The 26,574-nt window shown below is 45.0% G+C and overlaps 1 protein-coding gene across 3 annotated transcripts in view; it reads left to right on the top strand.

Moving 5' to 3' along the window:
* Positions 1-26,574, top strand: part of LOC147120067 (ras-associated and pleckstrin homology domains-containing protein 1-like) — a 287,386-nt gene that overhangs the window by 183,768 nt on the left and 77,044 nt on the right. For 2 of the 3 annotated variants that reach the window (XM_085985599.1, XM_085985598.1), the window contains 2 exons: positions 13,801-13,875; positions 20,823-20,900. In XM_085985599.1, coding sequence (XP_085841725.1) covers positions 13,801-13,875; positions 20,823-20,900 — 153 coding nt within the window. The remainder of the gene's footprint in view (positions 1-13,800; positions 13,876-20,822; positions 20,901-26,574) is intronic. The other variant, XM_085985600.1, reaches the window with a different exon arrangement.

The following is a 26,574-nucleotide window of genomic DNA, read 5'->3' as shown; positions in this document are numbered from 1 at the left end:
ATGCCACCCGGGGGTCACCAGGTTCTTCCACTTCATCAAGGCCCGCAACCTGCCTTACTCTATTGAGGAGGTCAGGACCATGACCAGGAACTGCCAAGTCTGCGCTGAGTGCAAACCGCACTTTTATAGACCAGACAGGGCCCACCTGATAAAAGCCACTCGCCCCTTCGAGCGCCTGAGCGTCGATTTTAAAGGGCCTCTCCCCTCCTCCGACCGCAATGTGTACTTCCTCAATATTATTGATGAGTACTCCCGTTTCCCGTTCGCCTTCCCCTGCCCGGACATGACCAGTGCCACGGTCATTAAATGTCTGAACAACCTCTTCACCCTGTTCGGCTTCCCCAGCTATATCCATAGCGACCGGGGCTCATCGTTTATGAGCGACGAACTCCGTCAGTACCTGCTAACTAGGGGTATTGCCACAAGCAGGACCACCAGTTACAACCCCCGGGGGAACGGACAGGTGGAAAGAGAAAATGCGACAGTTTGGAAGGCCGTCCTGCTAGCCTTAAAGTCTAGGGGCCTTCCAACCTCCCGCTGGCAGGATGTGCTCCCCGATGCGCTCCACTCTATTCGGTCACTGCTCTGCACTGCCACTAACGCCACCCCTCATGAGAAAATGTTTGTCTTCCCAAGGAAGTCCACATCGGGGACATCGCTACCGCCATGGCTGACGTCCCCAGGGCCGGTCCTACTGAGAAGACACGTGAGGACCCATAAAACGGACCCCCTGGTCGAGAGGGTCGACCTCCTCCACGCCAACCCCCAGTATGCTTACATCGCATACCCGGACGGGCGGGAGGACACAGTCTCCATAAGAGACCTTGCACCCTCGGGGGCCGCAGTAACCCACTACCCACTACCACCCCCCCCCCCCCCCCCCCCACGATCCGATATCCAGCCCCAGCAGACGGCAGGCCTGGGCCCCGCGACCCGCTAGACATCTACGAGGACGACACGCCTGTGCCACAGCCTACGCTGGACTCGACGCCGGAAACTTCACTACCCCTGCCGTCGCCACGCAGATCACAGCGGCAGACAAGACCTCCGGAGAGACTCCAATACACTAACTTTTAATACACTTCACCCCGCCGGACTCAATTTTAAACAAGGGGTGAATGTGGTAAACCACTGTTTGTATTCCTGTTTGTCCTGTTTGTATTCCACTGTGTACATGCCTGGACATGCCTCGGCTGACTCCTCCCACAGGTCCTAGTATAAAGGTGACTGCTCCCCAGCCCTTAGTATCATGGACCGGTCGACCACGCGAGGCAGACCTCCATTCTGTTGTTAATAAAAGCCTTTAGTTACTCTTCTAACTCTCAGTCTTTTATGAGTAATTGATAGCGCATCAGGGGATTTATCCACTTTCAAAGATGCTAAACCCCTTAATACTCCCTCTTTCACTGTTTATTTCATCTAACATTTCACACTCCTCCCTGATTGCAATGTCTGCATCGTCCCTCTCTTTTTTGTGAAAACAGATGCAAAGTATTCATTAAGAACCATACCCATGTCTTCCGCTTCCACACACAGGTTACCTTTATGGTCCCGAATAAGCCCTACTCTTACTTTAGTTATCCTCTTGCTCTTAATGTATTTATAAAACATCTTTGGGTTTTCCTTGATTTTTACTTGCCAATATTTTTTCATGCCCTCTCTTTACTTTACTAATTTCCTTTTTTAATTTCACCCCTGCACTTTCTATACTCCTCTCAGCTTTCTGCAGTATTGAGTCTTCGGTATCTGTCACAAGCTTCCCTTTTTTTCTTTATCCAACCTTGTATGCCCCTTGACATCCAGGGAGCTCTAGATTTGTTAGTCCCACCCTTTTTCTTCAAGGGAACATACTTGCTCTGAACCCTCACTATCTCCTCCTTGAATGCCTCCCACTGTTTGACCTGACACTGATTTACCTTCAAGTTTTGTCTCCAGTCCACTTTGGCTAAATCACCTCTCAGCTTAGTAAAATTAGCTTTTCCCCAATTGAGAACTTTTATAGAAACATAGAAACATAGAAGATAGGAGCAGGAGTAGGCCATTCGGCCCTTCGAGCCTGCTCCACCATTCAATGCGATCATCCAAATTCAGTACCCTGTCCATGCCTTCTCCCCATATCCCTTGATCCCTTTAGCCTTAAGAAATATATCCAACTCTTTCTTGAATATACTTAATGAACTGGCCTCCACCGCCCTCTGTGGCAGAGAATTCCACAGGTTCACCACTCTCTGGGTGAAGAAATTCCTCCTCATTTCAGTCCTAAATGGCTTACCCCTTATCCTTAGACTATGACCCCTGGTTCTGGACTCCCTGGCCATCAGAAACATCCTTCCTGCATCTAGTCTGTCCAGGCCTGACAGAATTTTATAGGTTTCGATGAGATCCCCTCTCAATCTTCTAAACTCCAGTGAGTATAAGCCCAATCGACACAATCTCTCCTCATACGTCATTCCTGCCATCCCAGGTATCAGCCTGGTGAATCTTCGCTGCACTCCTTCCATGGCAAGAACGTCCTTCCTCAGGTAAGGCGACCAAAACTGCACACAATACTCAAGGTGTGGTCTCACCAAGGCCCTGTACAACTGCAGCAAGACATCCTTATTCCTGGTCTATCCTTGTCCTTTTTCATAACTACCCTAAATCTAACTGTTAGCTACCCCACTATTCAAAAAAGGTGGGAGAGAGAAAACGGGGAATTATAGACCAGTAAGCCTGACATCGGTCGTGGGGAAAATGCTAGAGTCCATTATAAAAGATGTAATAGCAGAGCACTTGGAAAACAGTGACAGGATCGGACAAAGTCAACATGGATTTACAAAAGGTAAATCGTGCTTTACTAATCTACTGGAATTTTTTGAGGATGTAACTGGTAAAATAGATAAGGGAGAACCAGTGGATGTGGTGTATTTGGACTTTCAGAAGGCTTTCGATAAGGTCCCGCATAAGAGATTAGCCTGTAAAATTAAGGCACATGGGATTGGGGGCAAGGTATTGACTTGGATAGAGAACTGGTTGGCAGACAGAAAGCAGAGAGTTGGAATAAACGGGTCTTTTCCCCGAGTGGCAGGCAGTGACTAGTGGGGTACCGCAGGGATTGATCCTTGGACCCCAGCTATTCACACTATATATTCACAATATATATAAATGATCTAGACGAGGGAACTAGATGTAATATCTCCAAGTTTGCAGACGGCACAAAGCTGGGTGGGTGTGAGTGCTGTGAGGAGGATGCTAAGAAATCCAGTATGATTTAGACAGGTTGGGTGATTGGGCAGAAGCATGGCAGATGCAATATAATGTGGATAAATGCGAGGTTATCCACTTTGGTGTCAAAAACAGGAAGGCAGATTATTACCTGAATGGCAATAGATTGGGAGAAGGGGAAGTGCAATGAGACCTAGGTGTCCTTGTGCACCAGTCGTTGAAGGTAAGCATGCAGGTGCAGCAGGCGGTTAAGAAGGCAAATGGTATGTTGGCCTTTGTAGCGAGAGGGTTCGAGTACAGGAACAAGGCTGTCTTGCTGCAGTTGTACAGGGCCTTGGTGAGACCGCATCTTTGGTATTGTGTGCAGTTTTGGTCGCCTTATCTGAGAAGGATGTTCTTGCCATGGAGGGAGTGCAGCAAAGATTCACCATGCTGATGTTTGGGATGGCATGAATGATGTATGAGGAGAGATTGGGTCGATTGGGCTTATACTCGCTGGAGTTTAGAAGAATGAGAGGGGATCTCATTGAAACTTATAAAATTCTAACAGGGCTAGACAGACTAGATGCAGGAAGGATGTTCCCGATGGCGGGGGAGTCCAGAACCAGGGGTCACAGTCCAAGGATAAGGGGTAAGCCATTTAGGACAGAGATGAGGAGGAATTTCTTCACCGAGAATGGTGAACCTGTGGAATTCTCTACCACAGAAGGCAGTAGAGGCCACTTCATTAAATATATTCAAGAAGGAGTTAGATATATTTCTTAAGGCTAAAGGGATATGGGGAGAAGGCAGGGACAGGGTACTGAATTTGGATGATCAGCCATGATCTCATTGAATGGCAGAGCAGGCTCAAGGAGTCGAATGGCCTACTCCTGCTCCTATCTTCTATGTTTCTATGTAACTGAATTATGATCGCTACCACCAATATGCTCTCCCACTGATGCCCTTTCCACCTGCCCAGCTTCATTCCCTAAAACTAGATTCAAAACCTCCCCCTCTCTTGCTGGGCTTGCTACGTACTGGCTAAAAAATGTTCTCCTGAATGCATTTCAAGAATTCTGCTCCCTCTATGCCTTTCACACTAATTTTATCCCAGTTAATATTAGGGAAGTTAAAATCCCCTAGTATTACTGCCCTATTTTTGCACGTCTCAGAAATTTGCCTACATATTTGTTCTTCTATCTCCCTCTGACTGTTCGGAGGTCTATTGTACACTCCCAGCAGTGTGATTACCCCATTTTTGTTTTTCAGTTCAACCCATATGGCCTCATTTGATGATCCTTTAAGATGTCTTCCCTCCTCACAGCTGTAATTGATTATTTAATCAATATTGTGACCCCCCCTCCTTTTTATCCCCCTCTCTATCTCGTCTGAAAACCCTGTAACCAGGAATGTTGAGCTGCCATTCCTGCCCTTCTTTCAGCCATGTCTCAGTAATAGCTATATCATACTGTCACACATGTCTATCTGTTCCCTCAGCTCATCTGTTTTATTCCCTAGACTCCTTGCGTTGAAGTATATACCATTTAGCTCTGCCAAACTCCCTTGTTGTCTATTTTCTAGCCTTTGTTTCCTCTGCCTACCAAACTCGCTTACTAATTTTCTGCCTTCCATTTCCAGCTTTGCTTCTCTCCCTTCTGAATCCACTCTCCTGTTCCCACCCCCCTGCCAAGCTAGTTTAAACCCTCCCCAACAGCACTAGCAAACCCTGCCATGAGGATATTGGTTCCGGTCCTGTTGAGGTGCAACCCGTCCAGCTTGTACAGGTCCCACCTCTCCCAGAAACGGTCCCAATGCCTCAAATCTAAAACCCTCCCTCCTGCACCATCTCTCCAGCCACGCATTTATCTGTTTGTTTCTGTATTCACTAGCACGTGGCACTGGGAGTAATCCAGAGATGATTACCTTTTGAGGTCCTGCTTTTTAATCTCTTTCCAAGCTCCCTAAAATCTGCCTGCAGGACCTCATCACACTAGGGGGATAGATAGAGTTCTCTGCAGCCGAGAGCGAGAGTCCCGAAGGCTGTGTTGCCTGCCCGGTGCCAGGGTTAAGGACATCTCCTCTGGACTGGAGAGAAACTTGGAGTGGGAGGGGGAGGATCCAGTTGTCGTGGTCCATGTTGGTACCAACGACATAGATAGGACAAGGAAGGAGGTTCTGCTGAGGGAGTTTGAGCAGCTAGGGGCCAAATTAAAAAGCAGAACCACAAGGGTAGCCACGAGCGAATTTGGCTAGGACAAATAAAATTAGAGAGTTAAATGCGTGGCTCAAAGACTGGTGTGGGAGAAATGGGTTTTGCTCCCTGGGACACTGGCACCAGTACTGGGGCAGGAGGGAGCTGTTCCGTTGGGACGGGCTTCACTTGGCCAGTGCTGGGACTAGAGTCCTGGCGGATCATATAACTAGGGCTGTAGAGAGGGCTTTAAACTAACTAGTGGGGGGGAGGTTCCTGGAGAGCAAATAATAAAAATGACAACAGAGAAGGTCATAGACTTAGGTAGCAGTGGGGAAATTAAAAACCAGAGCACGTCAGGAAGGGGCAGAAGGTATGGAGTAAAAGGTAAAGTAATAAAAAGGGCAAAAGCAGGAACTAAGTGTCACAAAACATCTTTGAAAGTTCTCTATCTGAATGCACGTAGCATTCGTAACAAAATAGATGAGTTAATGGCACAAATAACTACATATGGGTATGATCTTGTGGCCATTACAGAAACATGGCTGCAGGGTGACAATGCCTGGGAATTAAACATACCAGGTTATTTAACGATCAGGAAGGACAGGCAGGAAGGAAGGGGAGGTGGGGTGGCTATGTTAATAAAGGAAGGAATCACTGTAATACAGAGAAATGATATTGGGTCAAAAGATCCGGACAATGAAACAGTTTGGGTGGAGGTAAGGAATAATAAGGGGAAAAAAACACTAGTGGGCGTAGTCTATAGGCCTCCGAACTGTGGCAACTCTGTTGGACGGAGTATCAATCAGGAAATAGTTGAGGCTTGTAATAAGGGAACATCTATAATTATGGGGGATTTTAACTATCATTAATTGGACAAATCAAATTGGGCAGGGCTGCCTTGAGGATGAGTTCATTGAGTGTATTAGGGATGGGTTTCTTGAGCAGTATGTAACTGAACCGACCAGGGGGCAGGCAACCTTAGATCTGGTCCTGTGTAACGAGACAAGATTAATTAAAAATGTCCTAGTAAAGGATCCCCTTGGAATGAGTGACCATAACATGGTTGAATTCCATATTCAATTAGAGGGCGAGAAGGTTGGATCTCAAACAAGCGTGCTAAGCTTGAATAAAGGAGACTATGAAGGTATGAGAGCGGAATTGAGTAGAGTGGATTGGGAAAATAGATTAAAGGGTAAGACGATACATGATCAGTGGTGTACATTTAAGGAGTTATTTTACAACTTCCAAAAAATATATATTCCACTGAGAAGAAAGGGGTGTAAAAGAAAAGACAGCCATCCGTGGCTAAGTAAAGAAATTAAGGATAGCATTCGACTAAAAACAAGGGCATATAAGGTAGCCAAATCTAGTGGGAGGATAGAGGATTGGGAAAACTTTAAAAGACAGCAAAAAATAACAAAAAGATTGATTAAGAAAGGGAAGATAGATTATGAAAGTAAATTAGCAAATAATATAAAAACAGATAGTAAGAGTTTTTATAGTTACATAAAAAGAAAAAGGGTGGCTAAAGTAAATGTTGGTCCCTTAGAGGATGAGACCGGGAAATTAATGGTGGGAAATATGGAGATGGCAAAAACACTGAATGAATATTTTATATCAGTCTTTACAGTAGAAGACACTAAGAATATCCCAACACTGGACAAAGAGGGGGCTAAAGGGGGGGGAGGAGCTAAACACGATCAAAATCACTAAGGAAGTGGTACTCGGTAAAATAATGGGATTCAAGGCGGATAAATCACCTGGACCTGATGGCTTACATCCTAGGGTCTTGAGGGAAGTGGCAGTAGGGATTGTGGATGCATTGGTAATAATTTTCCAAAACTCCCTGGACTCGGCAATGGTCCCGGCAGACTGGAAAACTGCTAATGTAACACCCTTATTTAAAAAGGGCAGTAGACAGAAGGCTGGAAACTATAGACCGGTTAGCCTAACATCTGTGGTAGGTAAAATTTTGGAGTCCATTATTGAGACAGTAACAGGACATTTGGATAATCATAATTTAATAGGACAAAGTCAGCATGGTTTTATGAAGGGGAAGTCATGTTTGACAAATTTGCTGGAGTTCTTTGAGGAAGTAACGTATAGGGTGGATAAAGGGGAACCAGTGGACGTAGTGTATTTAGACTTCCAAAAGGCATTTGACAAGGTGCCACACAAAAGATTATTGCTTAAGATAAAAAAATCACAGGATTGGGGGTAATATTCTGGCATGGATAGAGGATTGGCTATCTAACAAGGCAGAGAGTTGGGATAAATGGTTCATTCTCAGACTGGCATTCTCAGACTGGCAATCAGTAACTAGTGGTGTTCCGCAGGGGTCAGTGCTGGGTCCCCAACTCTTTACAATCTATATTAACGATTTGGAGGAGGGGACCGAGTGTAACATATCAAAGTTTGCAGATGATACTAAGATGGGGGGGGAAAGTAGTGAGTGAGGAGGACATAAAAAAACCTTCAAGGGGACATAGACAGGCTAAGTAAGTGGGCAGAGATTTGGCAGATGGAATACAATACTGGAAAGTGTGAGGTTATGCACTTTGGCAGGAAAAATCATAGAGCAAGTTATTATCTTAATGGCAAGAAACTGGAAAGTACTGAAGTACAAAGGGATCTGGGGGTCCTGGTGCACGAAACTCAAAAGGTTAGTATGCAGGTGCAGCAAGTGATTAAGAAGGCCAATGGAATGTTGGCTTTCATTGCTAGGGGGATAGAATATAAAAATAGGGAGGTACTGCTTCAGTTGTACAAGGTATTGGTGAGACCGCACCTGGAATACTGTGTACAGTTTTGGTGTCCATACTTAAGAAAGGACATACTTGCTCTCGAGTCAGTAAAAAGAAGGTTCACTCGGTTAATCCCGGGGATGAGGGGATGGACATATGAGGAGAGGTTGAGTAGATTGGGACTCTACTCATTGGAGTTCAGAAGAATGAGAGGCGATCTTATTGAAACATATAAGATTGTGAAGGGGTTGGATCGGGTGGATGTGGGGAGGATGTTCCCGATGATGGGTGAAACTAGAACTAGGGGGCATAGTCTTAGAATAAGGGGCTGCTCTTTCAAAACTGAGATGAGGAGGAACTACTTCACTCCGAGGGTGGTAGGTCCATGGAATATGCTGCCCCAAAAAGCTGTAGAAGCTACATCATTACATAAATTTAAAACAGAAATAGACAGTTTCCTAGAAGTAAAGGGAATTAAGGATTACGGGGAGCGGGCAGGAATTTGGACATGAGTCTAGGTTCGGATCGGTCATGGCCCTGTGGGTAGCGGAGCGGGCCCAGGGGCCGTGTAGCCTGATCCTGCTCCTATTTCGTGTGTCTAATTCTGTTAGATTCAGGAGATGGTTCTGTGATAGTGGATTGGCGGTTAGGATCAGATCAGCCATGATCTTATTGAATGGCGGAGCAGGCTCGAGGGGCCGATTGGCCTACTCCTGCTCCTATTTCTTATGTTCTTTCTACCTATGTTGTTGGTACCGATGTGGACCATGACCTCTGGCTGTTCACCCTCCCCCCTCAATGTCCTGCAGCCGTTCAGTGACATCCTTGACCCTGGCACCAAGGAGGCAACACACCATCCTGGAGTCACTTCTGCGGCCGCAGAAACGCCTGTCTATTCCCCTAACTATTGAATCCCCTACCACTATTGCTCTTCCACTCTTCTTCCTCCCCACCTGTGCAGCTGAGCCACCCATGGTGCCGTAGACTTGGCTCTGGTTACACTCCCCAGAGGAACCATCGCCCTCACCAGTATCCAGAACTGAATACTGGTTAGCGAGTGAGATGCACTCGGGACTCCTGCACTACCTGCCTGGTGGTTCTCTTCTGTCTGGCGGTCACCAATTCCCTCTCTGCCTACACGCTCTTAAGCTGTGGGGTGACCACCTCCAGAAACGTGTTATCCATGTAACTCTCAGCCTCGCGAATGCACTGCAGTGACTCCAGCTGCCGCTCAAGTTCCGAAACCTGGAGCTGCTGTAGCTGGCGACACTTCCGGCACACGTGGCCGTCCAGGATTTCCCACATGGCACAGGATGTGCATTTCAAGGGACTGAGCTGCTCTGCCATGCCTCTATATAATATACTATGAACTACCTTGTCAGAAATAAACTTAAAAACCTAACAAAAAATACCCACCAGCTATTCGCCAATCCGCTCCCTTGTGCTGAAGTCACTCCTGTGTTGTGTTCCTCTCGCCGACTGTGCTTCTCGCAGGTCTGCCGCTCGGCTCTGGTCCCAGGCCGCCGCCTCCTTGCTCCTTTTATCCTCCTCTCGCCAACTCTGTGCCTCTCGTAGGTCTGCCGCTCAGCCAGTATACCTGTGCCTTTGTTATCCAGCTAAGGATAATGTGAACATCCTTCTGCTGTGGGACACAAATGGTAAATCAGTTGTTATTGTGGTTTTAACTTATATTTATGGTCCCTAGTTCTGGTCTCCCCCACAAGTGGAAACAATCTTCTCTACATCTAACCTCAATTCTGGTATAATTCTAGTAAATCTTTTTGCACCTTCGCCAGTGCATATATACCTTTTTTATAATGTATAGACCAGAACTGTTCACAGCTCTCAAGTGTGGTGTAACCAAGGTTCTATACAAGTTAAAAATAACTCCTCTGCCTTTTATTTCTATCCCTCTAGAAATTAACCTCCGTGCTTTGCTTTTTTATGCCCTTATTAATCTGCGTCGCTATTTTTAGTGATTTGTGTATCTGTACCCCCAGATTCCTCTGTTCCTCTACCCCATTTAGATACTTATTTTCCAAGGAGTATGTGACTTCCATGTTCTTCCTACCAAAATGTACTGCCTCACACTACTGTATGTTGAAGTTCATTTGCCAATTACACAACCATTCTGCAAATTTATTAATGTCTTCCTGTATTTTGTCGCAGTCCTCTTCTGTATTAACTACACCCCCCAATTTGGTGTCATCTGCAAATTTTGAAATTGTACATGCAATTCCCGAGTCCAAATAGTTTATGTAAGTGGTGAACAACAGTGGTCCCAGCACCAATCCTTGTGGAATATCACTTCCCACCATTTTCCAATTTGAGTAACTACCTTTAACCTTTGTTTTCTGTTTTGTAGCCAGCTTGCTATCCATTCTGCTACTTGCCCCCTGGCTCCACTTGTTCTGACCTTAGTCGTGAGTCTCCTTAACCAGCCCACATTGGCAGAGAAGGGCAATGGTCCTTTCAAAATATTGCAACTGTTTGCATCCTGTTCTGGATAAGGCTGGTGTACCAAAAGTACATTCATATGCTTTTCTGTCCTAAATGCTGTTAAGTTGTGTGTTTTTGAGGAATGTATTCTGGCATTTTCACAGTGACAAGTTAGGCACCGAGTACTCTCGGGCACTGAAATTGGGACATTTTTGAGGACTACTCGGCTAGATTTTTCCCCCTCTTAAGGTAACAACTCTTCATACTTGGTTCCACCTTGCCCAAGTGAGTCAGTTTGAGTGTCGGGATTTGTGAAACCTCAGTGTCACAGCTGATCCCAATCCTGTTCTTGCCCAATATACCATGTTGCATTTTTCTTGAACACTGAGTTAAGTTAATGCAGTATGCCAGTGAGCCAAGTGCAATTGTGTGGAAGTGAGTTTTTTTGGTGATGGGGGTGTTCCTTCCAATTTTACTGCATACTGTTTCCTGATTTAGTTCAATGTGCCAGGAAGCGGTGCTATTGTTACCAAAATAACTCCTTGCTGAATGGCATTGTGAAGAAATGGAAAAACACACACAACCTAACTTAATTTGTGAATTACTATTTGTATAAAATACTGCAGAGCAATCACTGATTTCATAAAATACCAGTCGGCACAGCATATTCTCCATTTCATAACCGTTGGGATTTGCTCCAAATTGTGTCTTTAAGTCTTAAGGTCTCTTCTAAAAGGCCGCTTCAGCAGAGATTGTTCTCCCTGGTCTCTATAATAATTGAGTTTGAAACAGTGATGAAAAGCACCATCTGTTGCTAAGAAACAGCTTGTTAATCATATTAAAAGAATTGTCATAATTCCTTTCTGATGAGGGAGACCCCTGAATTCTTTCCAATGGTAAATTACATTTACACAAATTAAAATTAGCTTCTGGCATTTATCCTTTGCTTAGAAATCACATTTTGCTGCCTGTTTTCTTCTCCTTTTCCTACAATGGCTATTGCAGGATATTGTTCACCTGCAGAGTTTTGAGGTCCTTGAGATGGAGTGAAGCGTTTTGGACACTGGTTAAGAAATAATGCTCAACATTTCATTTGTGGCAGATATTAGCTTGGGTGGAAGGGGGAAGACTTAAAAGTGGAATTGCATTCCATGATTGTAAATAAGAAATATTAATATTGTAGGAAGGAAGCAAAAAGGGTTGGCAAGACTGAGGGAGTAGGAAAAGTGACTGGGAGTCAATATGAAGGGAAATAGCAATGGTTTTTATTAGCAAATAAATAAAAGGATAGTCAAAAGATGTAGGACCACTTAAAGGTGAAGGGGGCTATCTTGGAATTGAGTGAGGAACTGTTAGAGATGCTCAAGTATTTTGCCTTTGTTTTTAGAGGAAGTGGAAGAACCACACTGGAAATAAATATTCAAAAGAGAACAATTTAAATGAATAGGACTGAAAGTAAAGATGTCTCCAGATGATAGCCCAGAATTTTTTTTGCCCTGAGAAGGTGGTGGTGGACATTCCTCTTGAACTGCTAGTAATGGTTTTATATAACCGAGTGACTTGCTGGGCTACTTCAGAGAACCATGTCGCTGTGGGACTGGAGTCGCATGCAAACCCTGAGTAGTAGTGCGCTCCCCACTACTTTTAACTACTGGGTTATGAGCACGTTTGCTATTACGTGCAGACTGCTGCTGAAAGTTGCCTTGAAAAGAAACGTATAAAAATTTAAAGCATCAGAATTTTTGACTGCTGCTTTATAAAAGATTCTCTCTTATTTGCATTAGGATTTCACACCTATTACTCAGCTTTACTAGAATCTGCCTCTGATCCCAAGCTTTTCGATTCTGAATTACCACAATAAGAAATCAGAGAAACTGGATAGACATGTTAAAAATTATGGTTAATTAGTCAACTTTTGTGCATGCTTTTTATCTCTCCAATGCAAAGTAAACCGTCCACAGGGAGGATAAATTGAGGGGTCGAGTTTATTTCATTGTAACTCTTGTGTCTCATAAGCAGAATAAATTGTCCGCCCCCATTTTCCCCAAAATTGATTTCTATTGTAGCAAAGGGATAAAGACATGAGTTAATTTAAATTTCGCACCTAAACACTGAAGGTGTTTTGTGATGCCTACTATTGAGAATTTAGCAATGAATTGTGGAATGTTCAAGTTCCTAAGTTTATTGCATATATTTTTGAAACCAAATGTGAGTAGTTTCTATTCCCAATGGGGTGTAAATGTGTGTTTTTAATGCATTGATTTCTCCCTTTCCTCCCCTGCCCAACAACCCCAATTTCTCTGCATCTCGCCTGAAGGCATCAATTCTTGCTGGGATACTATGTCACAGGCCCCAGGGACCTCATCTAAATGGCTGTTCCTCATGAGTCCACACATGAATATCAGCAAAGCATTATAGTCGAACCCAATGTCCACTCATTGCACTTTCCACCAGGGGCCTGTGGATAGTGATCCTGAACCCTTCCCAGTGGTAGGGAGGCCAGTGGCTAAAGCCAGCTAACTCAGCACAGAGAGGAAATGTAAGCTGGAATTTAGCTGGTCTGTTTGACTGGGTAGCACACTCAGCCTTTGGGTGAGCCAACATGACTATCGTGAGTTTCTCACCCAGGACACTTGACAAGGATCTGAACTTATGATGCTTTTCAAAGATCTTGTTTGAGTGTGCAGCTAGTTAATGTACCTTCTCTGCTTGATTTGCATCCCAGGTAAATGTGGGCATCTCATATTTGAGAACCATATCAGAATGGCCTCCTACCAGTGAGCCACTGGTGCACTAGAATCTTGTTTCCAGGAAGAACAATTTCATATGTGACATGCTCCCAGTATTCAAGGGAAGAGGAAAGTGCCAACAAAATGCCTCTGACCCACTCTCAGTGAAATGAATCACACCTTTTCTCCACACCCCTTTGCAAAAAAAAAAAAAATCCACGACCCCTTCTCTGACCAAATGTAAGGCTGAATTGATATCTGCACTGGAGAGATTGCACAGAGGTACATCATTGTGTAACGTTCTAGTAAGATGTGTGTTTGAGTATATGTGATCTTTATAAATAATATATATGGATGTGTGTGTTTCCCTGTAAGAGTTGGTATCAGGTGGTTTGCTGTTGAATTGCTGTTCTGTAATGAATAGGTTGCTTTTTATTCTATGCTTGCACACTTCCATTTTTTTTAATCACTGCACTGATTTATTTCTCTCTTTATCTCCTGTACCAAGCATTCCTATCTGGACAGGGAAACGTCAATCATTTTGAGAAACATAGCTGGGAAACCTTCTCATTTGCTGACCAAGGTGAAGCGTGTCTTCCAACCTGCATGTGATGAAACCCTGTAGGTAGAATGAGTAACCCTGTGACGTGTTGCAAACCCTGTACCCTCTAATATATAAATATCAAAGAATCCTTTTGCTTTCCCTTTTCCTCAATCCCTTATACCCTGTAGTATGTTGACCAAGCTGGAGGGACTGGTCATACTCGGCTTGTGTTGCAGTGTCTCCTCCAGTAATTGGCTTGTTTGTTAACGCTTCCTGCTTGTGACCCACCCCTTTCCCTAATGAGTGTAAAATGGGCTTTATCTTGAGCATTTTTCGTATTTGTGCATTTCAGAAACTTGCTACTTAATCAGCTAACTGCATGAGAGCATGACTAGTGCCTGCATGCAACCCCTTGGCAACCTCTCAGTGTACTTCCTGGATAACTCAGAAGGGGAGTTTTGCCCAGTCTTTGCAATCACTTCTGCCTTTGTTTTATCATTCTGGTAACCTGTATTGAATTATGCGCATGTTCATTTACAGTTCAAAATACCAAGAAAATGACAACCTGCACCATGCCCAGACAAAAATCAATATTCCACCAATATTTTGCAGCATCGTTTAAGTTCAAAATATGTTTAACTGATTGTTAACATTCACAGAAATATTCTGTGGAATTTATTGGTGCTAGCAAATTAACACACAACTTGGTAAAGTTCCAACTTCTTGACCACTAGAAATTTTTACCATTTCAAAACTTGAGGGCTGTCCAGATCTTGTTAGTGCTGATTTGGTACCCAATAAGTTCTGCAACTCTTAGAACACAAAGAAAGTTGTCTATTTTCATGTGAAGTTGTACCATAAACCTCAACACTGACGGCTGCAAAAGATGTAAACCACGTGGAGTACTGCTGAGCAAGTATTTGAGACTTCCCAACAATTGAAATCTTTGCCAAAGTTAGCCCCATTCTAATATGCCAAAAGAATACTGCCCTTAGCTCTGGAACATCTCAGAAAAGTGGCCTTAATGGGACCTAGAGACTACATCAAATTAAACTCAGTTATGTAATTGCACATCTTACACCATTCAACAGTGCCAGTTCTTGTTTGGTGGGTTTCCACTTGTGACAGGGCACCATGAGACAGATTTAGTGACAGAGAAATATTGAATCGAAATTTTAACTCCGATCCATATGAAAGGTCCAGGATCAGATGCTTCGCTTCATTTTTAAGAAGCCAACATGGCTTTCTTGTTGGCCTTGTGGATAAAGGCATTGCCTGGTGTTGCACTCGGCTAAAGGCCCAGGTTCGATTCCCGATGTGTGATGTGTTAACTGATCTCAGCTGGAGGAGCAGTTCTGATGGGTTACCTGGGCCAGGGTGGTGAAAAATCAGTCAGGTCTCCCACTCTGGCTGGAAGGTTTGTGTGTGGGGAATATCAGGTGAGGATAAGACTGGGCTCAGCTATCAGTCCTCCAGTTGTGCCTTGGCTCTCAAATGGCCATTTGGGGTGAGGCACCAGAGGATGACCAATGCCCATGGACACCTGCAGCAAGAGTTGGCATCTTTAGGCCCAAGGGGTTTGAAGAGAGAAGGGAGTAAATTAGATGAGGAATCCTATTGAAGGCAAGAGGTCCAGAGGAATTTCAGCATGCCACATTAAAATAATCCATTAAAAAAATTTTTTAAAACCTTTTTGTTCTCTTCCCAAATTTTGTACCATTTTCTCCAACTTCCTTAGGCTCCCTTCTCCCCTCCGCACCACACACAAGCCATTCCTTAAGCAAGACAGCAGTCAGCAACCTATTCCCAAGCTTCTGCTGCGTATGCTCTTGAATCTGTTGCTAAGAGGTAAATTGCATTGGTAAGTGGGCTCTGCTTCTCTCTCTTGCAATAGTGTCTTTCCCTGTGCCTGGTGGCTCACTTGACTACCACGTGAGCATCAGTAAACCTAGAACCTATATTCTGGCCCCAGAGTAATACCCAAAGTAATTAAAAATTGGTTTGAAAGCTCTGTATAGAAGCCTAGTGGGGCAACCTATCTATTTATTGCAAATTGATTTCCTTGATTGGAGTGGTTAATAGGTCCGATCAGTAGAAACAACTGTGCACTTGACATTCTATTGAGACAGCTATTGTAGTCAGTGTTAAGCTAGAACTGGAACAATTCTACTGTATATTCAGTTGATTTAATTTGAGCATTTTATTGAGCATGAGAATGAAATATAGCATGTGGGAATAGGTAAGGGGCTTTATAGACTTTGGATTTTGACATGTTTTTAATATATTCTTGCTGTTCCATTTTGAATCCTCTGCCTTCCTTTGAGAAACTGTTTGGTATGTGTGAGGAGTTCCTAGGTGGCTCCCCCTTGTTGCCTTCACCTTCCTGTGAGGAAGTGCTTCTCTGCTGACTGGCTGAGATTGGGAACTTGCCACATGGGAATTGAAAACAAAAGTTGAAGAAAAATTGCTGCTGCAAACTGCCCAAATAGAGATCAGAGGAGTTTATCCCGTGACTGGAAAACCGCTGTACGGCCGCGCAACTTAGAGGGAATGTTGCAGGCCGGTGGTGGTGCCCTTTCTGCGTGGCGCGAGACTGGGCCGTGCTGGTCAGCGTGAACATGCAGAACGACAGAGCCGGGCGGGCATAATTCAGTTTAAAATCAGAGTTAAATGCCTTGGGAAGGAAAGTGAGACGATCGCCTGCAGGTTGCAGTGATTCTTCCATTCTGTTAGCTCAGCAGGATGTTAACTGGACATCTGGGTTTTCTTGGCAGGAGCGATTCAGGTTTTGTGTACTGTCTCTCCTCTGACTGAAGGTGGGATGGCACGGGCTTGTACAGTGGGGCTCATTACCCTTGGATAGCGAAGGGGTGGGGAGGATGAGCGAAACAGCCAGATTTTCCATTCCTAATCACTGACCAGTATACCATACTGGAACCCTCCTGTGTGTGGTTGTCATTTAAGGGCAGGGCCGGGTTTGACTATTGTCAGTCATGGCCCATGTCAATTTTAGCTACCTGGGTAAGAAATCAGCACCTGTGCTGATCTACTTTGGCAGGAATTGGCCACCTTCTGTAGAGGATAGAGACAACTGGTTCGAAATGCACTGCTCATAACTGGCCATGGATAAATTTGAGTATTTTCCCCATCCCTAACATGGTCAATCGTCAGATGGAAAAACAAGCCATCAGAGTTTGTACTTCCTTCAGCAGTCTGGTGACCTTGCTGTCAGGAGCATTGGCCATCAGTGTTAAGCAAACTGAAGTTTTCTTTCTTTGGAAATGTAGTAAACAGTAAGGATGTTAGTAACAAATTTCAGGAGGATTTAAACAGATTGCTGAAATGGGCAGACACATGGCAGATGAAATTTAATGCAGAGTTGTGAAGTGATGCATTTTGGAAGGAAGAATGAGGAGAGGCAATATAAACTTAATGGTACAATTTTATATGGGGCGCAGGAACTGAGAGATCTGGGGGCCCACGTACACAAATATTTGAAGGTGGCAGGACTGTGTTGGGCCTGCGCGGGACTAGGCTGGGCCAGTGGTGAGCTCGCCCACGCGGATGGATAGGCTGAGGGTGTTGGACCCATGGTGCATGACTAGGCTGATCCGCTGGGTGCCTCGCCCGTGGTGGGCCTGCTAGGTGCCTCGCCCGTGGCAAGCCCCGCCCTGCGCATGTGCAAAAATTAATTAATTGATAAAGCTGTACAGGACTGGAAAACCGCTGTACGGCCACGCAACTTAGAAGGAATGTTGCAGGCCGGTGGTGGTGCCCTTCCTGCATGGCGTGAGACTGTGCCGTGCTGGTCATCGTGAACGTGCAGAACGACAGAGCCGGGCGGGCATAATTCAGTTTAAAATCAGTTAAATGCCTTGGGAAGGAAAGTGAGACGATTGCCTGCAGGTTGCAGTGATTCTTCCATTCTGTTAGCTCAGCAGGATGTTAACTGGACATCTGGGTTTTCTTGGCAGGAGCTGATTCAGGTTTTGTGTACTGAGTCTCCTCTGTCTGAAGTCAAATTTAAACAGAAGAATAAATTGATTAGATTTTGACAGTGCATTTAGCTGTGTATTTGCACCAGCTGTTTGACTTGTTAACATTTGCAGGTGGCTAGTTGTTACACTCCAGAATGGCTCTGTGGACAGTGCTTCAGGCCAGAGTCTTGCTGATTTTAGAATAAGCTGCCATTTTTCAGGCAGACATTTTGATCCCATCAGCCATCCTGTTGACAAGTTTAGGTGCCTTGGACTTGCAGTGCACTACACCAGGCTCAGAATTGAGCTCCACGATGTTTTAACCAGATCTTTACAGCAAATATATTACCCCAATTACTGAATCCAACTCTTAGCCTTTGAACATGATTAAATTCAGAGAACAGGATGGTGCATCCTTCAGTGGATTAGTTGAAGAGATCAGTGAGCTATGCAAACAAAGCTGATTCTCAGTCATTGATCTCAGCTGGGTGGCTGTAGGGTTGCTGAAATTGGCCTTGCTATCCTTGAACTCACTGTCCAATGACTCTGGAAAGAGGGAATATGGAAGTCCAATGAAGACGGCAGCAGGTTCAGTTGTAATGCACCCCATGATCAAAGAGCCTGCCAACACAATGAATGATATTACAACTGTACCCCTTCGGAAAGGGGAGAAAATTACCAAACAAATTCATGGAGGATTTATGGCACGTGATCCCTTTTCTCGCAGCCAGTATCTCTGAACTGAGCAAACTACTTTTAAAATGGAGCCCAGATGATTCAAGTGAACCGTAGTGTGTGAACAGAAAATCAGAAATGTATCTTTTAAGTATGCAGTATAAAGTGACAGTGCGTCCTGTTAACCGTTCAATTATATAATTTTTAAATGGCAAAATAGCACTTCTCGCTGCCCAATCTCTCTCATGTTCCTTCTGCACTTGGCTGTCTCTCCCTGGGGCTACTGGTGGTGCAACTGCCTGGCTACCCCTTCAGGAGGTATGCCTCGAGGTATGAGAGCCCCTCCTTTTCTCCTTACACAAGACAACCTAGCCAGTGCCAGCAGGTGGTCAAGGAAACACCATAGTTTGTAGACACTTGACAGATATGGATAAGGATGTCTATAATGGGCCAGAAATTCGGGTCGGAGGCTTCCCGCAGGTGCAAGCCCCCGACCTGCACTTAGCTAGCGCGCCAGCCGTTGTGCTGTGGGCCCGCGTGGGATTCCGTTCCTGGGCCTCCTCCAACTGCCGGTGCGCAGTGCTCAAGTATCCCAGGGGCGCAGTTAATTCGAAGCATCCCCTGGGATCACGTGGGCCATGGAGAGCCAATCGTAACAGGGAATATCTCTTCATAGATTTGACAGGAAGACCTGTCAAATCTATGAAATAGAGATCGGTCCCAAAACATACAAAAAATTTTTTTATTTGAAGTTTGTTATCACATTTTAAAAATAACTATAAATTACATTAAAATAACTATTTTAAACAATTTAAATTTTTGAAAAAATTAATTCGTTTTTAACGGGGCTAAAAATAAACTTACCTTTCTTTTAAAGTATTTAAAAATAATAAACCTGTGGAAAAAATGTTTTAATGTTATTTAATTCACCACTTGTTAAAAGCAGGCCTTGCGACCGCTTTTTAAAAGCGTAGCTGCTGGAGACTTACCCTCCCGGAGAAACCTGTTATATAAAAAAAAACTGAAGTTCCAGGCGTACGCGCTGCCTCTCCGGTGCACACGTTCGACCTGTGAACCCCTTCTTTCAAGGGAACGGAAGTTCCGGTTTCTCGTGCATGCACGAAACCAGCACTTTCGTTGGCCCTACGCGTGAGTACCCAGCGCGTACTCACCTGTGGGGACCCGAATTTCTGGCCCATTAAAACATTACAGTCTCCTGTTTCTGATTGTTATCTTATCGGTTCAATGCGTGTAACTTGTTGACGCATACCATTTAATTCCCTTTGAGATTTGAGGCTGGGACTCCCCAGAGGCCTCGGGTCTTGAGCAAAATGCAACATCAAAATATAAAAATCCCATTGTGCTCCAAAGTGCCTGCACCTGCTGTGTCTGATATTATCTATGAATGAACGTCACCGGTTTTTAGCCATGTATAATGTAAAATTAAAAACGAGATGGGGAGAATTGATCGTTTCTCTAAAAGCAGCAGTGTTGGTGCAGGAGCCTGCTGCTGAGGTGTTTTTTTGCTCTTTGCTTAATTGGTTTCTCAGCTAATAGCTTGGGTACTGTCATCACATTAACAGCGTAGTCTTTTGTGGCACGGGATTATGTTTATGATGGGTATATCCCTGAACCATCCCAGCTGTTGCTGTCAGTCGTGCACAGCACAGCTTGTTCGAACCAAAGCTCTGTCAGGATACCACTTTGTCCCACACTGGACCATGCAGGTAAACTGATGCAACGTGTTCTAAAGGATGGTTTTCACGGATCATCATTTGAAGTAAGACAGCAACTGAAACCGAGTTTACCTTTAACCTGCTCATTTGTCCCTTTTAAAATATGCTTTTCATTACGCATTTGGAAGATTTTTTTAAAATCCAGGCGGTATAAATGTAGCAGTTGTTAAGTTACTGTTACCTTGAATGCAATTGGATGTGAATAGTCTGGTCAACAGCAAATGTAATTTGTTCCCTTGACAGAATAGGTAAAACAAAAGGAAATCCGTGTCAAAATTTCCATTGGTTGAGAGATTTTTGTTTCCCAGTTAAGTTCATCCCATCAACAGGAGGAAGGCTAAATGCTCCATCTTTGGAGCAGATGCAGTGAAGGATATTTGGGGGAGAATCTCGTTCTTTCATGACAACCAATTCAACCTCTTGTGTGATGCTGCAAGATTTGGGGATGTTGATTGAAATGTCTTAAGCTCACTGCACAGTGGTGGTTGATCACAGGAAGCTGCTTTCCCTTCTGCTGTGCTGTGTCTGTAAGGTGTATTCCCCATGTGCATTATAGTGTCCTGATGCGTCTTAATTTGCTCACTGTGTGTATCTGCAGGAGGAGCAGGCTGCCAGGCAGAAAGCAGAAAAAATCAGGGTGGCGTTGGAGAAGATCAAAGAGGCACAAATCAAAAAGGTAAGGGGGTGGCAAAAAGCAAAGAAAAAATTCCAGATGCAAACAATCAAACAAAAACAGAAAATGCTGGGAACATTCAGGCCAGTCAGCACCTATGGAGCGCTGTTCCAACAATGGGTCTACATCTGAAATGTTAACTTTATCTGTTCTCCTCAGATGCTAACTGCCCAGGTAATTCGGGGAGATGTGCTCTGTCTGAAGTTGCTTTCATAATTAACAGACCCTTTGATTGTGTTTTGGGGGAGTGATTTTGGTTTGAGAATTTGAATTCAGGTTCAAAATCTGGAAATAAATAGCTGGTATTAGTAAAAGTGACCATGAAGCTGTCAGATTGTCGTAAAAATCCAACAGGTTCACTAATGTCCATTAGGGAAGGAAACCTGGTGTCCTTGCTCAGTCTGGCCTATATATGACTTCAGTCCCACACCAATGTGGTTGATTCTTAACAGCCCTCTGAAGTGGCCTAGAAAGCCACTCAGTTGGCCCACCACCATCTTTTCAGGGCATCTAGTGATGGGAAAAAAATGCCGGCCTTGCCAGCGATGCCCACATCCCACAAATAAATTTTAAAAATATAAATGCAAGCCCAATCCCTGTCACCCTTTCCCCAACCCCCCAGTCCCATCACTATCTCACCCTCTCCCACACCCTCACTTTTTGTCTGTAACCTTGTAAGTTCTTTATCCTCGGGTACCTGTTGAACTCCTTTTTAAACTTATTTATCGAATCAACTACCACCACCTTTTCAGGTAGGGTGTCCAGATCCCGACAACTCCCTTAAGTTAAAAAGAATTCTCCTCACCTCCACTCTAGATCTTTAACCAGTGATTTAAAAGTTGTGACCTTTTGGTTATTGACCCACTCGCCAGAGGGAATAGGTTTTTCTCTATCTACTCTATCAAAACCTCTCATCAGCTTGAAAACCTCTATTAGGTCACCTCTTAATTTTCTCTGTTCCAAGGAGAGCAGTCCTAACTTTCCCATCCTCTCCTCATAACTGAAGTTCCTCATCCTGGTAAACCACCTCTGTACCCTTTCTCAGGCCTTTACATCTTTCCTGACGTGTGGTGCCCAGAATTGTCCACAGTACTCCAGCTGAGGCCTAACCAGTGATTTATAAAGTTCTACCTGATATCTTTGCTTTTATAGTCTATGCTTCTATTTATAAAACCCAAGTAACCCATATGGGTTTTTTTAACCAACCTATCAACTTTAAGGATTTATGTATATGGACACCAAGGTCTTTCTGCTCATCTACACTTTTCTAAATCATGCCATTTATAGCAGGGGTTCTCAACCAGGGGGTCTGGGAGAAGATTTCAAGAGGTCCAGGATTTAAAAAAAAATCAGATTTTAAAAATATAAACAAGAAAAATCCGCTGTTGTGCAAAGGTGGGATCGAGCTGTACGTCCTCTGCTCTCCTCTTGCCAGTTACACGTGCCATATGTCAGTTCTGTTTCAGATTTTTTTTTTTTTGTCCTATTTCTGTTCGTGTGGTTGCGATTGTCAATCAACTGAAGAAGGGGCAAGGAAATGGGTGACAGCTGCAAGGAGGAAAGGAACTGCTGGTGTCAAAGTGAGTTGCTGCCTTTGTGGAGGAAGAAAAGTGGAATATGTCAACATTAGGAAACGATTGGGATTGACACTTATTACCAGCAAAACTGAAACAGTTTGCATTGAAATATTCTGCACTGTCTAATTTTTCCCTCCATTTTCTCTCCTGCTGTCTTCAAAGTGTTGACTCGCACTGTAGTATAGTTACAAGGGTGCTGGCTGCCCTTTGGTACCTAACCTCATTCATTATTCACCTGCGAGCCTATACCTTGAGTGTTAGCAGTCTTGCTCTACCAAGGAGGGCATCACAGGCAGACCTGATTGTTCACACCTAATGTTGACCTCCAGCTAGGATTTTAACCTTCCAGGATTGTCCTGGAATCACCAGGAATAAAACATTAATCTGGTCACTGCTGTGAGCAATTTGGCAGAAAAATTATACGGGACTTAAAAAAATAGTTTTTTCTTTTTCATTGTCGTCTTCTTAGGCAGTTCCTTGGAACCGAGGATGACTTGCTTCCACATTAAAAAGGAGTTCGCAGGTGACTGAAGAGTCACAGGTGGGGCAGACGGTGGTTGAAGGGATGGGTGGGTGGGGTGCTTGGGTTGATGTGTGCTGCTTGTGCTTGACTTCCGCTTGCTCCCGGCGAAGAGACTCGTGTTCGGTGCCTTCCCGGATGCTTCTCCTCCACTTTGTGCGGTCTTGGGCCAGGAATTCCCAGGTGTCAGTGGGGATGTTGCACTTTTTCCAAGGAGGCTCTGAGGGTGTCCTTGAAGTGTTTCCTCTGCCCACCTGGGGCTCTCTTGCTGTGTCGGAGCTCCGAGTAGAGCGCTTGTTTTGGAAGTCTCGTATCGAGCATGCGGATGATGTGACCCGTCCATCGGAGCTGATCGAGTGTGGTCAAAGCTTTGATGCTTGGGATGTTGACCTGAGCGAGAACACTGACGTTGGTGTGCCTATCCTGCCAATGGATTTGCAGGATCTTGCGGAGACAGCACTGGTGGTACCTCTCCAGTGCTTTGAGGTGCCTGCTGTACATGGTCCATGTCTCTGAGGCATACAGCAGGGCGGGTATCACTGCTGCTCTGTAGACCATGAGCTTAGTGCCGGGTTTGAGGTCCTGGACTTCAAACACTCTTCCTCAGGCGACCAACGGCTGCTCTGGCGCACCGAAGGCGGTTTTGGACTTGGTCATCGACGTCTGCCCTTGTTGACAGTAGGCTACCGAGTTATGGAAAGTGGTCCACGTTGTCCAAGGCCTTGTCGTTGATTTTGATAATGGGGGGGGGGCCGTACTGTGTAGTAGGAGCAGGCTGGTAGAGGAACCTTTGTCTTACGGATGTTTAGTGTAAGGACCATGCTCTCGTACGCTTCGGGGAAGGTGTTGATGCTGGTTTGGCCATCCGTTGCCGTTGCCATCATTTTCATTGTACCCTTTTTTAGTTATAAAAATATTGGAGATGGGAGGGGAAGAAAGTCTATTTGACTGAAAATCAAGCAAAGAACCGGTACTGGCTGATATGCCGAGAACGGTCAGGGGTTGTGGGGGAAAGAGGGAGTCTGGGGGTCAGGTGATTGGTACTCGTGAAAGAGGGAGTGGGATGGGTGTGTGGACCACTATTTTCTGTAGTGCAGGGGTAGCAGCAGTAACGTGAGTGGGAGCGGCGATGAGAATTTTTTTATACAGAAGAAATACTTGTGTTACGGGGGTCCGTGGAATTTTTATCTCGCAGGAGAGGGGACTCTGGCAAAAAGGCCAAGAACCCCTGATTTACAGTATACTGTCTTTCCATATTAGTCCTCCCAAAGTGCATCACTTCATACTTCTCTGCATTGAACTCCATGTGCCATGCTTCTGCCCATTTCACCATCCTGTCTATGTCACCCTGAAGTCTCCTACTATCCTCATCACTATCTACTACATTGCCAAGTTTCGTTTCATCTGCAAACTTTATAATGCTGCTACCTACACTCAAGCCTGGGTTGTTTATAAAAATTAAAACATAATGGACCCAAAACTGGCTCTTGGGGATCACCACTGCAAGCCACCTCCCAGTCTGAAAAACATGCATTCACCACCACCCTCTGCTTCCTGTCACCGAGCCAATTTTATCTATGGGCTTGAGCCCATAATCTTGACTGATACTTCAATGCAATGCTGAGGGAGTACTGCACCGTTGGAGGTGCAGTCTTTCGGATTAGACGTTAAACCGAGGCCCTATCTTCCATCTCGGGTGTGTGTAAAAGATTTGAAAAAGGGGAGTCCCCTCTTTTTCCCCCCCCCCCCCCCCCCCCCACCTATTCTGGCCAATTTTTATCTCTCAACCAACATCTCCGAAATAGATGATCTGGCCATTTATCTCATTGCTGTTTGTGGGACCTTGCTGTGAGCAAATTATCTGCCATGTTTCCTACGTTACAAAAGTGACTACACTTCAAGTGGCTATAAAGCGCTTTGGGATGTCCTGCGGTTGTGAAAGGCGCTAAAAAAATGTTTTTTCTTTCTTCACCAGCCGGCTCTGTTTCAGGTCAGTGAATGACACCTCCCCCCCCCCCCCCCCCACAGTTAACTTCTCGGTCATGGCTCGCTGTGCTGGCAGGAGGTGATGGTCATGGAGGTGGAGCGACGTTGCTATGGCGCAAAATTTAAAAGACGCAGTTCTCTGGTTGTTAGAAGTATCTCCCAAAAGATTCATGTCACATTCCAGGCCATACGGCACAGATGGATAAAACTGTTCCACAGCCATGTGTTTGACACCCCTGTGCTGGTGAATAGAAAAATTAAGATAGAAAGCAAGAAAGACTTGTATTTATATAACGCCTTTCATGACCTCAGGGCGTCCTACAGCGATTGACAGCCAATTAAGTACTTTTGAAGTGTAGTCACTGTTGCAATGTAGGAAACGCGGCAAGCTTCCACAAAACAGCAATGCCTCAGAGATGAGATCACTGTGCGCCTCTTCCCATCCCCAGGCTGCCAAACCAGTTCTTGAACTGCAGCAGTCCAATGTCCCCTGTTATTATTTTTCGGGCCGCGTGGCCCATTCAAAATACCGCACATGTACTGTTTTTCTATTTAAAAGCTGGCTGCGCGGAACCTTCAGAGCGCTGCGCGGCCACGCAGCTTAAAGGAAACAGTGCTGCAGTACGTGTGATGAAGATACTCCCACAGTGCTGTTAGGTAGGGAATTACAGTATTTTGACCCAACAACAATGAAGGCTTGCCGAAATATTTCCAAGTCAGAATGGTGCGAGAGTTGGGGATGGAGAGGAACTTGGAGGTAGTAGTGTTCCCATGCGTAAAATTGAAGTCAATGGGAATCGGGGAAAACGCTCCACTGGCTGGTGTCATAACTAGCACAAAAGAAGATGGTTGTTGGAAATCAATCATCTGAGCCCCAGGACATCGCTGCAGGAGTTCCTGAGGGCAGTGTCCTAGGCCCAACCATCTTCAGCTGCTTCATCAATGACCTTCCCTCCATCATAGAAACATAGAAGATAGGAGCAGGAGTAGGCCATTCGGCCCTTCGAGCCTGCTCCGCCATTCAACGAGATCATGGTTGATCATCCAAACCCTAGCACCCGGTCCCTACACCGACAGCCATCCCACCCAAGCCCTCTCCCCGTAACCCCACGTATTTAATCCCCCCCTAACACTAAGGGTCAATTTTTATCATGGCCAATCAACCTAACCCGCACATCTTTGGACTGTGGGAGGAAACCGGAGCACCCGGAGGAAACCCACGCAAACACGGGGAGAATGTGCAAACTCCACACAGACAGTCACCCGAGGCCGGATTTGAACCCAGGTCCCTGGCGCTGTGAGGCAACAGTGCTAACCACTATGCCACCGTGCAGATATGGGGATGTTCGCTGATGATTGCAGTGTTCAGTTTCATTCGCAATTCCTCAGAAAATGAAGTAGTCCATGCCTGCATGCAGCAAGACCTGGATGACATTCAGGCTTGGGCTGATAAGTGGCAAGTAACATTCATGCCATACAAGTGGCGGGCAATGACTATCTCCAACAAGTGAGAGTCTAACCACCTCCCCTTGACATTCAACGGCATTACCATTGCCGATCCCGCACCATCAACATCCTGGGGGTCACCATTGAC

Source organism: Somniosus microcephalus, chromosome 4 (genome assembly GCF_052327205.1).
Source record: "Somniosus microcephalus isolate GS21.2 chromosome 4, FLI_Smic_1.0, whole genome shotgun sequence".
Lineage (NCBI taxonomy): Eukaryota > Metazoa > Chordata > Chondrichthyes > Squaliformes > Somniosidae > Somniosus > Somniosus microcephalus.
This window is presented reverse-complemented; position numbering and strand designations above follow the sequence as displayed.